The 16,689-nt window shown below is 30.2% G+C and overlaps 2 protein-coding genes across 3 annotated transcripts in view; one reads left to right on the plus strand and one right to left on the minus strand.

The window, feature by feature from the left end:
• Positions 1-560, minus strand: part of LOC105152697 (SUN domain-containing ossification factor) — a 43,174-nt gene extending 42,614 nt beyond the window's left edge. The window contains exon 1 of the mRNA XM_011067121.2: positions 94-560. Coding sequence (XP_011065423.1) covers positions 94-152 — 59 coding nt within the window. The 5' untranslated portion in view covers positions 153-560. The remainder of the gene's footprint in view (positions 1-93) is intronic.
• LOC105152790 (serine/threonine-protein kinase ATR) lies at positions 268-16,656 on the plus strand. 2 transcript variants are annotated; one of them, XM_087410355.1, is made up of 41 exons: positions 268-408; positions 1,235-1,603; positions 1,912-2,114; positions 2,191-2,361; positions 2,454-2,605; positions 2,693-2,836; positions 2,915-3,113; positions 3,194-3,333; positions 3,435-4,006; positions 8,114-8,284; positions 8,356-8,844; positions 8,940-9,117; positions 9,185-9,430; positions 9,510-9,626; positions 9,756-9,878; positions 9,951-10,198; positions 10,281-10,502; positions 10,583-10,754; positions 10,859-10,985; positions 11,079-11,203; positions 11,281-11,441; positions 11,512-11,672; positions 11,801-11,994; positions 12,072-12,156; positions 12,265-12,410; positions 12,490-12,606; positions 12,685-12,824; positions 12,903-13,127; positions 13,196-13,456; positions 13,514-13,739; positions 13,814-13,998; positions 14,078-14,268; positions 14,357-14,529; positions 14,602-14,745; positions 14,887-15,044; positions 15,116-15,347; positions 15,414-15,552; positions 15,633-15,747; positions 15,842-15,995; positions 16,126-16,362; positions 16,435-16,656. In XM_087410355.1, the coding sequence occupies exons 2-41, from the start codon at positions 1,560-1,562 to the stop codon at positions 16,615-16,617; spliced, it is 7,470 nt and encodes a 2,489-aa protein (XP_087266481.1). In that variant the 5' UTR covers positions 268-408; positions 1,235-1,559; the 3' UTR covers positions 16,618-16,656. The 2 variants fall into 2 exon arrangements, with proteins under 2 accessions (XP_087266481.1, XP_087266480.1); XM_087410354.1 differs by lacking the exon at positions 268-408 and adding an exon at positions 696-911.
• The last annotated feature ends 33 nt before the right edge of the window (positions 16,657-16,689 follow it).

A 16,689-nucleotide genomic window follows, 5' to 3' on the forward strand; every position in this document is an offset into this window, starting at 1 on the left:
CACGTTTCCGATACGACTGGGAACGAGATTGTTCGTCGCGACTTGAATTCAATCGATTTATTACGTTCGAACGGATCGGCGTCGATGTCTTACCTGGACACCGTCGATATTAGGAGCAGCGCCCAGTACACGAACAGCACGCGGGGTTTCATCTCTCTCTCCTTTTACGGGACGCCGGCGTTGTTGTTCGCCGCATTAGGAGCGGCTTTTTTATGTCACACGTCGTCGCTCTTAAAAGCACAAGACACAGTATTGCAATCGACGACGAGCGACGTCGACGATGATGACCATCACTACCACCACCACCGCCACCACCACTACCGTCACCGCGAAAACCTGACGTGGTGTATTATCGAAAAACTTCCGGCGCCGAGCGGGATCGCGAGTTGTCCATCCGAGGAGGCGAAGGTAGGAACGAGATACTTGAAAGAAATTTCAATGGGCAGGGAGCGCGACGCGAATCATTATCGGCGTGCGTGTAAATCTCCACGCGGAAAAAATAGAGAAAAACATCACGAACAGTTGCACGCCCGCACGAGAAATCGTGACTGGTCGTGACTGATCGTGAATAGTCGGGAACAGCTGATCGCGTCTGCGCCTTACAAAAGTTGCGAAACTTGTGAATCGCCCAGAGTGGCTCTAATCTGCTCTTTCCTGCACCTTTGACAACCTTTAGCGTGCTCGAATTGCTCGAAACGATTATTTACATTCATCATTTAAAAAGCTGGAAAAACACTTTCTTTATGAGTTTTAGAACACATGATATTACAAAAAGGATGAATGGTTATGAGTAATTTTATTTAAAAGCTAACTTTTATCTTCAATCGATATTCAATCGATTTGTTCATTTATATTGTATCTACAAAATTGATAAATGCTATTGTAAAAATCTCTGAAGAATTTCTTCTCAGGTATATAACACCTTTTCAGATTTAAAAAAAATCTCAACATTTTCTTCGAGCTTTTTAGTCTTACAAATATTTTATCTATAAAATAATATTATAATATTTATAATATAATATTATATATGAATATTTGATCTATATTTGATCTATTTGATAATATTTGATCTATAAAAAAGATAAATTTACGAAAAGATTGTGTATAAATTTCACCTTTTGTCAGTATATTTATTTCCAAAATTAATAAATTCTTCTGTGAAGCCCATGATGTTTTCTTATACAACACTTGGTAGTTGGTAGCACTTGACAGTTGTTGCTTGGCATTCTTGCAGATTCTTGCTTGATTTTTAAGAAGCTTGGATTTGAAACAATATTCACACACTGCTGTGCACAGCTGCATTTTATATGTAAACACGGCTTAAATGAGGTTTTGAATGAACGCGGAAGGTTTAATTACACAAATTAATTTAATAACTTGTATATAAAGATATGTTTTTTGGTCAAGAAGAATAAATAGTGTATGTACAGCGAACGTAAAGATCTATAGGAAAATTTATGGATCTTTGTCTCAATAAGAACAAATGTAGAGAACCCTTTGATCTAATGCCGGATTGAATATATATCACGTAATTGTTTATTTACAATTTGTGTGCAATAATGGAAGTGAATGACGATTCATCGACACCTCAAGATAGTAATACGTAAGTGTAAGCTTCTATTATAAGTACAATTACGATTACGAGGAAAATTGCAATAAATGCAATCAATATACAATCGATACTTAAAGCATAACATAAGGTTTTAAGTAATAACAAAAATAATTTTATATAATGATTTAATACTCTCATCACAGCTTTATTCATTGTAACAGTAAAATATTTTAAATATATATGTCAAACTAACTTTGAAGGTTAAAGAGCAATTTTAAAGATTAATGAATTATTTTTTTAAATTTTTATTGCAAGATGAAATAGATAAGTACTTTGACAACAAATATTTCCTGTTGTAGGATAACTGTATCAGATTCGGTATGGAAATTCATCAACAATCCTATAATAGCGATATTCTCGGATTTGGAAAATCCTCCGACAGAACAGATGCTCTGTTCTCTTCTCGAATCTTTATTAAAAAGATCTTCCACTTTAACCACTGTATTAGTCCCACCATTTAGTAATGGTACAGCAAATATTACGGTACAACAACAATTTACAGGTAGCAAATTTGTATAAAAATAATACTGTACTGTCCAAAACTGTATTTGATAATATATTATTGTATATGTCATTAGCATTCACAACTTGGTTATTTGGCACAATGTTTTATTTGATTTGCAAACAATCGAGCGATGTGGTGCTTTCAAATAGTATTGAAGTACAAGCTTGTATGCTCAGAATATTATCAAGGCATCATATGGCAATGTTTCAGACCATTACTTCAGAGTACCTAAGTATACTGGATGGTACGTATAATAATGAATCAACAGTAAATATTAAATAAAAACTTGAAATATATTTACTGACAATAAAATTACAAAATATTTTCTTTAAACAGAAATATTGGAATTTTATATGAGTGCTGCAGAAGAAATAACTCTCTCAAAGTTTCATACAGAAAAGGATATTATAGAAAATTTAGACTTGACACCGTTTCCTGTAAAGATTAAATCTTCAGATGTGCCATCAATTCAATCATCTTTATTAAAGGTTTTGCTTTTCCAACTTACAGATTTTTTAATAAAAAAATTCTCTAACATTCATTGGGTTCAATAACAATGATATTTGTATTGATAGATAATTGCGAAAGCTGGTATTTGGGATGAAGTAAACTTATGGAATAGAATTATGACAATAGTAATCAATTCTTCTCCAAATCTGAAGATTGAAGCAATACAATTACTTACAGAAATAATAGAAAATCATATTGTTCATGATAATGTATGTAAAGTTTTAATTGTAAAATAAATTAAATAAAGTTTGTGTTGTATGTTAATATATTGTATTTGGATGTTTTAGGAACGAAGAACCGTAATTATGTATACTCTAGAAATAGTGAAAAGTCTTCCAATTTGGATTAATTCAGATCTGTTATCAATACATATAATGTCTCAATTTGCAGAAACATTGATACGTTTAATACAATCGTCACATGTTTCTCTTAATACAACAGACTTGTGTTTTCAAGTAATTGATTTTATAGCTTTAGAATTTGTTAGTAAGTATTGCATTCTATTTTATTTCAATTTATTCAAATTTGTCTTATACGCATTGTATAAATTGTTATATTTTTTCCAGCGTATAATGTTAAAATTGAAGCGATAAAGAAATTAGAAAAAGCAGCATGTTACATGATTAAACAATATTTAATTGTAGAACCACGGTCCTGTACCACTTTAGAAGCTAAAAAATTCTTGGCTCAATTCGTACATTGTCCAGTCTGTAATCCTGACAGTTGTATATGTTTTATAAAACTATTTTGTTTTTTATTTAAAAATTATGCATTATTTCTATTTTTAATAATTTGTTTTTATTTTAGACTGTTATTGAGATTTTTATGCAATTTGTTTTTATCGATATTCGACGAACCGTTGAACCAGATAAAATTATTCTTGCAACAGAGATCAGCGAACCATGGAAATTACTAAAAAAAGAATTAGCGCATCTTATGGAAGCCGAAAAATTTACAGAAGTGTTACATATTGTTAAAGCCTCATCTTTATTACAATTGTGGCTAGAGAACCAGAAAATTCAAGTAAAACTATATGAGAATGACTTAAATGTCATATTAAAGATTCTCATACAAAATTTAAATTCTGATAGATGTCAAAATGAGCAAATTATTTTTCAAATTTTAATGAATTTAATGGCTCATAATGAATCGAATAAAGTTATATTGCAATCGATATTAGCATTGCCATTTACTCAAGATTTTAAAGGATCTATGGACATCAGTCAAAAAATGGTGCACCGAGCAAAATCTCTTGATATGAAAATAATGTCAGAATGCCTTGAAACCTTATGCATACATGGCAATGGAAAGGAAAGATTGAAATTACTACGTACATGCATATTAAATAGTGAGACGCAAATAGCTATTACAGCAGTATCGTAAGTTACATGTTATCATACGTTTGTAATGTCTCATATATATATTAGGTGTTGGAATTAATTCGTAGCGTTTTACAAGTGATGGGAAGTACTTTCATTAATGTATTTTTTAATGCTCATGTGAAATAAATAACATTCTTTCATTAAAAACGCTACGAATTAATTCCAACACCTAATATATATATATATATATATATAGAGAGAGAGAGAGAGAGAGAGAGAGAGAGAGAGAGAGAGAAAGAGAGAGAGAAGAGAGGAAAGACCCCTTATTATGAGATACCGAATTCATTTTGGGTAAATGCTAGAAGTCTATAAGCAGAATTTAAAAAAATAATAGGTCATTTTGGAGGGAATTTAACAAACTTTAAGATAATGTTATATAAAATTTAATTCTATTATAATTCCATTTTTTTTTAAATTAAAGAAATGTAAAAAGTGAAAAAAATCGCAAAGTCAAAAAATTATGCTCCTAATATGAGATGCTCCGAGAAATCGATAGTAAAATGCAAAGTATATGAGTATTATAATTAAAAAAACTGTATTTAATGTTTCTAAAATACAAATAACCAGTGTGCGCGAAAAATGAGCATGCGATAGATTATACCCAGAATTCGTCTTCAGGTAGTTGGAATCAAGAATTGCAAAAATAGACACTCGATGTTCATTCCGGTTATTCTTTTCATTATTGTACAATAATATTTATACTGTAGCAATAATTTTCATTATGACATAGAAGCATGAAATACCCGAATATCTCATATTACAATTTCCACGCCTTACGGTTTTACGAATACCAAATCTAATTTCTGTAATTGAGCAATTCAACGTATTCCGTATTTTTCTATTAGTACGACTTTGCTCTATCATTTTATGAAAAATGTATTGACATATTTATTTATTAAATAATAAACAGGATTTAAAGGCTCATCTCAGAAACTTGAAGACATACAAATTCTAAAATTTTTTTTTACAATGACAGGCATGATCTAATAACGGCATGATCTAATAACGAATTTCCCATTAAATTTTTCAATCCAAGAGCAATAAATTCATGGTGGTATCAATAGGTAGCATTTATTAATTTAACAGAAACGTCGCTATCTCATGTTAGGTGCCTATCTCATAATAGGGGGCTTCTACCCCTCTCCCTTCCTTCCTCCTTCTCTTCCTCTCCCCCCCCCCTCTATATATATTCACATACATACACATATACACAGGGTGTCTTAGAAATAAGATAAGAGCCGCATTGGGGGCGTAGAATGGATCAAGAGGAAAAAGTCTGATACCATTTTGAGATTTCGCTGTAGTTTCGAATTAAAAAAGGAAACGTATAAGCCAATGTGCAGTGAAGCCGTGCCGCGCGAATTCGTAACACCACTCGCGCCTCACTCGATAACGGCGGCGCCGACATACGAATTCGCACGGCGCAGCTTCACCGCACATTGGCTTATACGTTTTCCTTTTTTAATTTGAAAACTACAGTTAATATCTCGAAATGGTATCAGACTTTTTTGTTCCTCTTGACCCATTCTACATCTCCAATGCGGCTCCTACCTTATTTCTGAGATACCCTGTATACTCATGTGTATATACAGGGTGTTCAGCATAACGGTCCGTACGATTTTTAGACACTTCCGATAATTAAAAAAAAAAGATGATTATCCGTCTATTTCATATGGACTACAACATATGATAAAAAAATTTAAAAAAGATTCAAGATCATCTTGAATTTTTTAAATAGCACCATACAATTTTTTTCAATAATATTGTAGAGATTTTCAAGACGAATTATAATTTTCGCGATTATAATTTTCATTGATGTTTTATTGATTTTATTACATAATATTTATCATAAATACTCATTAATAAAGGAATACTAATGTAAACTTATTAACTTATGTGAACAAATTTTATTGATTTTGTTGATATTTAACCTTTAGAGGGTCGGACTGGTCACTATAGTGGCCAGCGGAAAACTCGGTTGATTCCTCGTGAGATAAACATTCAATACATATATGAATTTTATACAAAAAAAATTCAAAATTTCAAAGCAAAAATGCCAGCCCTCTCCAATCAGAGGGCCACATTAGCGTCTTAAGACATTAGTTAAGATGGTCTTGAAATAATGCGCCTTCTACAATAAGCCATTAATCATAAATCAGAAGTCAGAAATTAAAAACTAACGACTGTGATTGGTCAATTTTTAGCTTCTGATTTCTGATTTATGACTATGGTTTATTGTAGAAGGCCCATAAGAATCGACTATGAATACCGGCCTTTGTGTTGGAGGCAAACAATTTGAACATTTGCTTACATAAGTTACAGTTTTTCTTCATTAATTTATATTGATAATGCTGCAAATTTTTATATTAAATATCAATAAAATCAATAAAATTTGTTGACATAAGTTCCTTTATTAATGTATTTATGATAAATATTATGTAATAAAATCACCAATGAAAGTAATAATCTCTAGTACGTTGAATTTGTCTTAAAGATCTCTACGATATTATGGAAAAAATTGTATAGTGCTTTTAAAAAATTCAAGATGATCTTGATTTTTTTATTTAAAAAAATTTTTTTTAATTTTTTTATTGCATGTGTAGCCCGCATGAAGTAGATGGATAATCACCTTTCAACCCCTTTTTTTTTAATTGTTGGAAGTGTCTAAAAAATCATGCGGAACCGTTACGCTGAACACTCTCTATATATGTATACAGGGTGTTTCATTTTAAGTGATATAGTCGATTATCTCATGAATCGATGATTTTATTGAAAAATTTACTTAAAATGAAACATCCTATATATATATTGTATGTATGTATATATATATATATATATATATATATATATATATATATATATATACGGGATGTTTCATATGTATATATATATATACACAGAGTGTCCCAGAATGACCATCAAATATTTCGTGTGCTGATAGAGCGGACTAAATTGAGTCGAAAAATCCTCTATTATTTTGCAATTTTTGTAATAGTTAACAAGATATTAATTACTAAAAAAATCGCTGAATATTGGTTTTCAATAATTTTTTACTCAAATACTATCAACTTTACAGAAAAACAGCAAATGATAAAAATTATTTATTTTCTTTTCATAGAGTTCTGAGAATCTTTTCAGAATTTTTTAGTACTGCATTTTCTCATGTTAATAAAAATGTTGGATTGAAGGAAAAGTTCTGCGATATTTTGTTAGCTCAAAATTATGTATACAATATTTTCACTAAAAATGATCAAAATTTAAATTTAAAAAAAGAGTTTTAAAGCTTGAAATCTCTGCTACACATATATATATATATATATATATATATATATATATATATATATATTACAGGATGGTTATTATATTTTTTGAATTTATGAGATTTGTAATTTTTATATATAGAAAACTGTCAGCCAAAAAAAGGGAAATTTTTCTTCTCACTTTGTCTGTCACGTATCAAAAAAATTTGCAAAAATTTTCGATTATCTATATCATGAAAGTTTGAAGTTTTTCTTAGAAAATCATTTTTTTTCTATGATTTTTTGTTCTTGAGTTAAACGCGAGTTAAGTTAACGGAGTTATGAGCAATTAAAATCAGAATGCTCTTTTATTTAATCCACGTGTAATTTGATAACAAAAAGTTGTAGGAACATTTTCTTAAAACGAACTTTTAGGAGACTTTAAACTTTCACAGATAGTCAAAAATTTCGCAACAAATATACTCTGTATATAATTTTGAATTAACAAAATTCCGCAGAATTTTTTCTCCAACCAGTAGTTGCCAATAAGAAAATGCACTAAAAAGTTGATAAAAAATTCTGAAAAAATTCTTACAGCTCTATAAGAAGAAAATAAACAATTTCTATCTCTTGTCGTATTTTTTGTAAAATTGACTACTTGAGTAAGGAATTATTGAAAACTAATATTCGACGATTTTTAATAATAATTAATCTTGTTAACTATTGCGAAAATTGCAAATTGGTAGAGACCTTTTTGACTCAGTTTAGTCCGCTCTACCAGCATACGAAATATTTGGCGGTCATTCTGGGACTCCCTGTATATACACTGCATATCTTTTAATTATAAAATTATATCCGAATATAGACACAGTGTATTATTGTTGAATAATGCAAACATAAAATTGGAAGATGTTTGTCAATATGTTTTAAATACTGCCTTATGTTCGACGAAAATAGAAATACATGAAGCTCTTGCAAACGTCTTGGGTCAAGTAGCTTGTGTCTTATCAGGAAAGGGAAGAATTATTTTATTAAGGTACTTTATTACATTGTATGTAATTCATATTTGTGAAATAATGAAATAACTAATAACACTCTTATTTTTAGCGAATCCTTAAATAACAGAAAATGGAGGATATATTGTAAATGTTGTACAGAAGATGTAAAAAAAGATGTCGAATCCAATATGTATTATCTATCAAGGGACTACGATCATATTTTTAATACATATTTTAAATTACTTTCCTCTACCGACGTTTCCATACGTTTGAATATTTCTAAAAGTATTCTTTCTTTTTCAAATCATATAAAATCATTTAATTCAAATGAGATAACGAAAAAATGGATTTCTTATATACACGATGAGAATGATGAGATTCGATCGAATATTGCATCAATAATCGGGCAATTATTAAGTAATAAAATCGCTGCGTTGGAAAATGACAATGAACATTTGCCAGATACTGTACCAGATGATTTGGATGAGTATGTTGATCTAGTAATTAATGTTATAGCCAATACGCTTATGACTGCATTGAACACCTCCAATCATTCTTTACACGATACATTACTTGCCACTGCAAAAAATTTCGTATGGTAAGATATTTAATAGAATATTTAGAATAGTGCAAATATTAATTCTTGTAAATATTAGGTAACTTATTAATTAACTATTGATGTAACAATTTTAGTGTTCCATTACATTTAACAGAAAGAAGAATTCTGGATGTATTTATAATCACAATAACACATCCAAATTCATCACACGCAGCTGTAGCATCTGCTACAGCTGCGTATCGGGATGTTGCTGATTTTCTAAACGTTTCTCCGAAGACTCTATACATTCGATATCGGAAAGATTTTTTGAAAGTAACTATCTTTTAAGTTGTTGTTTACAAATTATGATGTCTCGTTGCATTATCAATTTATTTTGCAGCTTCTAATGAAACGTGCTGTTAGCAATTATATAAATTTCTCATATAATATGGCAACTACAGTACATCGCGTTGCTAAATGTATAGGCTATGAAGGATCACGTCAATTGTTGTCTAAAGATGGGCATTATGCGGTTTCCTTTCTGATCGCTATTATTGTTGAAATGCCACAAACAAATGTGCTTTTGTACGATATCGCTGAATTAATACGTATGGACATAAAGCAAATGCTTCAAGAATATTTTCCAGTATGTATTTAATGATTTAACTAGATTGAAATAATGCAATTTAATCGATATACTGTATGTCTTTTTTCCTCTTTTTTAGTATATTTATAGTTACGCGTTCTTAGAAACGCCTCTTCGAATAACTACAGAATGTTTAAAACTTGTAACAAAAATAACAGAAACTAATCTTGGATTTCTTACAAAGCAATCTTTTATGGTAAAAAATTTCAAATTTTTTTGTTAAATTCTCTCAATTTTTATTATTTAATATGAAAATATAATGAAATATATACGATATATATATATATATATATATATATATGTGTGTGTGTGTGTAATTTTGCAGGGTATTTTTGAAGAACTTATGTTAAATTTTCATGAATCACCTGAAAAAATAATAGATTTGTTAGGAATTATCTTGGAATATGATACTACTCAGAGAGGAAAGTTTGATACGCGAAAACAAGTTGTAAGTGCTTTAATAATTATTTTACGATTATTAATAGAGCGATATTAAATGAATTATAATATATATACACAGGTGTCTTATTTGAATTTACGATTACATGGTATATTAGTGAATTTTGACATAAAGCTTGGTCCTAAATCAGATGAATATACGCAACAATCTGCACTTGCTTCACTAGTTGTTTTAATTCGTTACATGGGTGCTACTAGTTTGACTCCGCTTAGATACAAAATTTTAGCCACGTTACGAACTTCACTTGGATTTAAAAGACCAGGCTTCTCTCGCTTAGTCTGTGATGCATGGGATGCATTTATTCACAAGTAAGTATTAAACTAATATATGTGGAATGCTAATTATATATTAAAATGGTAATTCTCAAAATCTATTAAAATCTATTTCCAGTATAGCTATTGAAGACTTAGGACCACTATTTCCAACAATATGTGTATCGTTAATACCATTGCAAAAAATATTTCCAGAAAAAGTCAATAATATGTTAGAGTTTCTGATTGTTCAAAATAGTGAAGAAAATAACAATCATATTTCAGAATTATTTTTTATAGATGACATGAATGTTCCGATTCATATATCTGATATAGTAAAAGCACATATTTTACAAGCAAGGTAAATCATTTAATTTAATTAACATATATTTATTTTTTTATTTGCTTTCTTGTATATTTTATAAAAATCTTCAATCTTAGACCTGACGGATTTAATGCTAATTTAAAGTTATGGTTGAAACGGATTATGCACGAAACTGATGAAGTGCGAATTAGAGCTCTGAAGCATTTGCAAATATTTTTGGCGGAGCATCGTAGTGAGCTTAATAAAATGATATTAAGTGAAACTGATGTCCATCCATTAATCGTTGAAGTATATTTATAATTATTACATATTATTCAAATGTATTGTGCATGCATATTATATTATTATCTATGTTATTATCATGTAATATATATTCATATTGTATTTTCAAGCTATTAGATACTCTGCTGATCGGATGTCAAGACAAAGACGAATCTATCCGTTTATGTTATGGAGAATGTCTCGGAGAATTAGGAGCTATTGAACCGAGTCTTCTTCCGCGGAGAATTATTTCTAGAGGTACTAAGTTTTATATTTTTATCGTAATAAATGTAATAATTCTTATCTTTTATAAACTTTCTAAATCCACTTAAAATTCTTTTTATGTTATAGAGGATAGTAAATTTATATCAGATATAAATGAAGAATTTGCGTGTGCATTACTTTCTGAACATGTGCGAGCTTTTCAAATGCAAAAGAATAGCCAAAGTATGGATTGTTTTTCACTTGCTATACAGGTATATAATTCCATATATACGCTATACGTATGCGATGCAAAAAATCAATTCTATTTATTAATGTAATTATTTTTTAGGAGATATTAAGAGCATATGATATTTCCCCGCAAGGTCGAAATAATGAATTGTGGAATAATTTACCGTCCACAACGCAACAGATTATTATCCCCTTCTTGACATCGCATTACAAGATAGTAACTGTTAGCGATGACGATGAATTTTCGCATCCTATTTACGGGTAATCTTGATATGAAATTTCAAGCTACTATTATCTTACACTGATCGATAACTGATACAAAAATTTATAGTTCGGAAGCAGGTTCTTCAGTTGAAAATTGGGCTTATAACTGGCTTTGCAGCATGTCTAATGCTGTACGTGACACTACACTCAATAATGTATTACAGGCATGCAAATTGGCATTCAAACGAGATATAAAAACATTAATATTTTGTCTACCGTACATTGTGTGTAAGTTGGAATATTAATGTCTGTTTAAATAATAATTATTTTAATATATTATATATATATATATATATATATATATATATATATATATATATATGTATATATATTATATATATATATGCTGCTTTCAGCATATATAATCGCAAATAATGGAGAAGAAGAATATATTAAGATTACAGAAGAGATGTTAGCTGTTATCAATGTTAGACAGAAATCTGTATTAGATCCTGAACTTCTGCGTCACCGACCACTTCGATATGGACAGAGTGTAGAGGCTGATGACAAGAGAATGTCGGAAGAAACTAGACGTACACGCTGCTCGCAAGTTAGCATAAATTTTTTAATAATTTTATTTAATATTAAATCTTGATATTGTTAAACGTTTTCGTATGATTAATACAGATAATCTTTCATATATTGGATCATTTGCAAAGATGGCTCAGAGAACGAAGATTATTTCAAGACAATAGATATGAAGCTATAAAAAGTTTGTAATAAAAAAGATATTCTGTCATGTATAGCGTTAATTTATATGATTTGTATAGATCAAATGTAACATGATTGATGGTTGATGTTTTTGTTGATATTTCTCTAGAATTCTGCACTAGCTTAGATAGTTTGGTAGTGGCAGAAGGATGTTACCAATCACGGGAATATCATCGTGCACTAATGTATCTAGAACAACACATGGCATCTAGTAATAAAGGTTTATCTGAATTAACAGAAGGTGGTTTACTCGCTGTATGTAATACATGGTATATTTTAATATCATATACATGATACATTTTTTTGTTTCACAATTTAGAATTATCTATTGCAGAAAATTTATGCGCAACTCGATGAACCTGATGGAGTTTCTGGTATTCTGGCGACCCAAAATCAGTCTCCTACATTGCAACAATTGGTTTTAGCTCATGAAGTCAATGGACAGCTTCAGGTATTATTAGATAAATTAAATAATTCTACTTTGAAATTATAATTTTATAGTTTTGCTAAATTACCCTTCGGATACTAGGATGCAGCTACGTGTTACGAGAGACTCATGCAAACAAGAGACTCAAAGCACATGTACTTACAAGGTATTATTCAATGTTACCTTGGCTTAGATCAACCTTTCACTGCCAAACACATTACCGAAGGTCTATTAAATAATAGGTAATACTTATTATAGTGTACAAATAAATGTAAATAATTAAACTGTATAACCTGAAACATTTTTTTTTTATGTGATAGACCAGAATTAGAGCCTCTCATAACCGAACGTGAACTTTTTTGGAAACTTGCTCACTTTTCCCGATTTGATGAGTCTTCACAAAAAAATATAAAACATGTACTATTAGATGATCTCATAAAGGGAACAAAACCTGATTTGCTCTCATTGAAGAAAAATTTAGTATCATTATTAGAAGATGCTTCTCGACCAGGAGCTTATCAACAGAGTTACTCGTACATTATGAAGTAAGTATTAATATTATAATTCATATTCTTTCTAAATTATTAAAATATATTTATTATATCATTTTCAGATTACATATATTAAATGAATTTGATAAAGCAACTTCAATGATGTTAAACAACGCAGAAGGTCTCCCATCAATATTAGAAGAATGGGAGAAACGTGGACAATTGTTGAGAGCATCTCGCGGTGTAGAATTTGTTCTGAGTATGCGCAGAGCTACTTTAGATTTAGCTGTACAGCTACAACGAAAGATTCAAAACACAGAAAATTTAATGCTTAAGAAAGAAATTGGTAAAATCTGGTTAAAAAGTGCCAAAATTGCTAGAAAGTACGTATGACTTTTCATATTTAGTAATTTCTGTATTAAATGAATTGTTTCATTCAGGACTGGCTTGCATCAACAAGCGTATATGCATATTTTATCAGCCATTGATTGGTGCCCACCACAGCCGTTGTACATAGAACAAGCTCAATTATATTGGCAAAAAGGTTGTCAAGAAGATGCTTTTACTACTTTAAATCGTTGTTTCTCAAATTGTTTTCAACCAGCACAATATTACAAACAATTACCTTCAGGAGAATGTAACGAAGAAAGAAGATACTGTGCAAAGGTATGTATCTAATGCTACTATGAAACTTATTGACTATCAGAAAGTAATTATAGTTATTTCATATCTTCTTTTAGGCAAAGCTTCTTTTTGCCAAATACAACGATGAAACTCTTAATGTCGATACAGATGGTTGTATCCTTAATTATAAAGAAGCAATCGAAGTATGGAGATGCTGGGAAAAAAGTTGGGTATCGTGTGCTCAGTATTATGATACTATTGTTGAGAGAATGTCTGAAGACGACAAAGATAAAAATAAACGGTAAGTTTGTGTTTGGATGCAATTTAATTTTATTATGATATGATTGCAATTATAATAACATTTATCATTAATATTTTAGAGATCTGCAAATACATATGATGAACTTTTATGGTAAATCACTTCAATATGGCTGCAAGTATATTCATCATTCAATGCCTAAGATGTTGACTATTTGGTTAGATAACGCTTCTCGTGCTACGATTACTTCTGATCCATCAGATATTATTAAACTTCGTCAAGATCGTCTGTTAAAGATGACTCAAATCATGGGTATCTATTTGAATTAAGTAACAGATTTATAATTAAATTTTTTTTTATATCATTAAATAAAAAATGTGAATTGATTTTTACATTTCAGAAGTCTACCATCATAGATTACCGACGTTCATGTGGCTAACAGCATTCAGTCAACTTGTATCAAGGATTTGTCATCCATCTCTGCTAGTACAAAATACTCTTTGCGCGATTTTAGTAAAATTAATTTCAGCATATCCGCAACATTGCTTATGGATGATGGCATCAGTTTTTAATGTATATGTTATTAACATGACACTATTTTTATATGATTAACAAAATCTAAAGAATGCTTTGTTTATTTTGCAGTCTTCATACCCAACGCGACAAAAACGATGTCAAGAAATCTTAAATCATGCGCAATTGAAAACGTCAAATATGGCTAAACTTATTAGAGATTTTCACAGACTTTGGGAAAGACTGATCGAATTATCCAATAAAGCTATACCAGAAGTAAGTTATTCAACTGTAATATCAGCAAAATTAATCATAGTGTAAAAATATATGTGATGTATCAAAAATTGAAGAATGATGTATACGTTTATATGTATATATTTATATCATAAATAATAAAATTCTTCTAATTCTATACAGGGAATATTAAATACCACTGTGACTCATTTGTCAAAAAATTTGCCAAAGTTACTTTCAAGTAAAGATTTCAGCTTAATCATGATGCCAACAACGAAATTCAGACAACTACATCTTCCATCCAAGAACGCTTCAGTTGAAAATCACAATCCATTCTTATTGTACGTTTTATTTAAACAATATTCTCTTTTCTTGTAATAGTGCGATATATTTTGTTATGCTTGCAATATAGGAGATGGGTACATATAACAAAAATAGAAGAAAGCGTGGTAATAATGCCTTCACTTCAACGTCCTCGACGAATCGCGCTGAGAGGATCAGATGGTAAAGAATATCTTTTCATGTGTAAGCCAAAAGATGATTTACGTAGGGACTTCAGATTGATGGAATTTAACGATATCGTGAATAAGTATCTTCAAAATGATCCAGAATCACGACAAAGGAGGCTTTATATACGCACATATGTAAGACTTGCTAGTGATACATTTTCTTTAGATTTGATTTCAATAAATCGTTAAATTGATTTGCAGAGCGTGGTGCCTTTGAACGAGGAATGCGGTTTAATAGAATGGGTACCAAATCTGGTTGGTCTTCGACCTACTATCATGAATCTCTATAGAGAAAGAGGTATTGCACCTACAAATAAGGAACTTAAAACGATGATATGTGGTAAGCTATAATATGATTATGGAGAACGTTTAAACATGTAAAAAAAATTATTTTATCTCATTTCTAAATCTTTTCATTAGCATTAAGAGATCCATTAGAAAAGAAGAGACAAATGTTTCTGGAAAAGTTATTACCACGACATCCTCCTATATTCGGGGATTGGTTTCGCATTACGTTTCCTGATTCATATGGATGGTATATACTAATAAAATACATCTTACATATATTTTCCGTAATTTTGTATATATATATATATATATAGATATCAATTATCTAACTTTTGAAAAAGGTATGAAGCTCGCACGGCGTATATTAGAACAACTGCTGTTATGTCCATGGTGGGATACATACTTGGACTTGGTGATCGTCATGGAGAAAATATATTATTCGATTCTAAATGTGGAGATTGCGTACATGTTGATTTCAACTGTTTGTTTAACAGGGTAAATCTTGCACTTAGAAATTAAATATTAGAAATAAAAAAAACAAATTTCTTTTTCAACTTAAAATTATAAATCTCTCATATTCTAATTAATATACATATATATATATATATATATCTATAATTCTTAGGGTGAATTTTTTGATTGGCCTGAACGAGTACCATTTCGCTTGACACATAATATGGTGGACGCTATGGGTCCTTTAAAAATTGAAGGACCATTTAGACGCGCCTCCCAAATTACTATGCGAGTACTTCGGCAAGAATCGAGTACATTGTTGAGCGTACTCACACCTTTCGTCTACGATCCACTCGTCACTTGGACTAAGAATCAGCCTGGTGATGCAGCTGAAAAAACAAATGAAAAAGTAACGCAAATACATTTTTTTATAAATTATACAAGAAACGATACAAGAATAATCCATTTATTTTTTTTTTAGGCTGTAGAACATATAAAAAATATTGAGCAACGATTGAAAGGCTTGATACGATATCCTGGAAGAAAGGCAGAAAATATCGCGTTGCATCTTAGTGTCGAAGGACAAACTAATCATTTAATTTTGGAAGCGACAAATACAGATAATTTGTGTCAAATGTATTTTGGTTGGGGTGCATATTTGTAACAATTGCCGAAATAAAATTACATACAGGATAAGATCCCACATATATGGATATTAATAGACAGTAATGTATGA

This window comes from Acromyrmex echinatior, chromosome 10 (genome assembly GCF_024713525.1).
Source record: "Acromyrmex echinatior isolate Ae372 chromosome 10, ASM2471352v2, whole genome shotgun sequence".
NCBI lineage: Eukaryota > Metazoa > Arthropoda > Insecta > Hymenoptera > Formicidae > Acromyrmex > Acromyrmex echinatior.

What these genes read in the sequence shown, in the direction of transcription:
- LOC105152790 (XM_087410355.1), top strand. Translation starts at nt 1,560, where the DNA reads ATGGAAGTGAATGACGATTCATCGACACCTCAAGATAGTAATAC. An exon ending in TGCTTCAAGAATATTTTCCA is followed by an intron (nt 9,431 to 9,509) that starts GTATGTATTTAA and finishes CCTCTTTTTTAG; the next exon opens with TATATTTATAGTTACGCGTT. An exon ending in GGCTTTATATACGCACATAT is followed by an intron (nt 15,348 to 15,413) that starts GTAAGACTTGCT and finishes ATTGATTTGCAG; the next exon opens with AGCGTGGTGCCTTTGAACGA.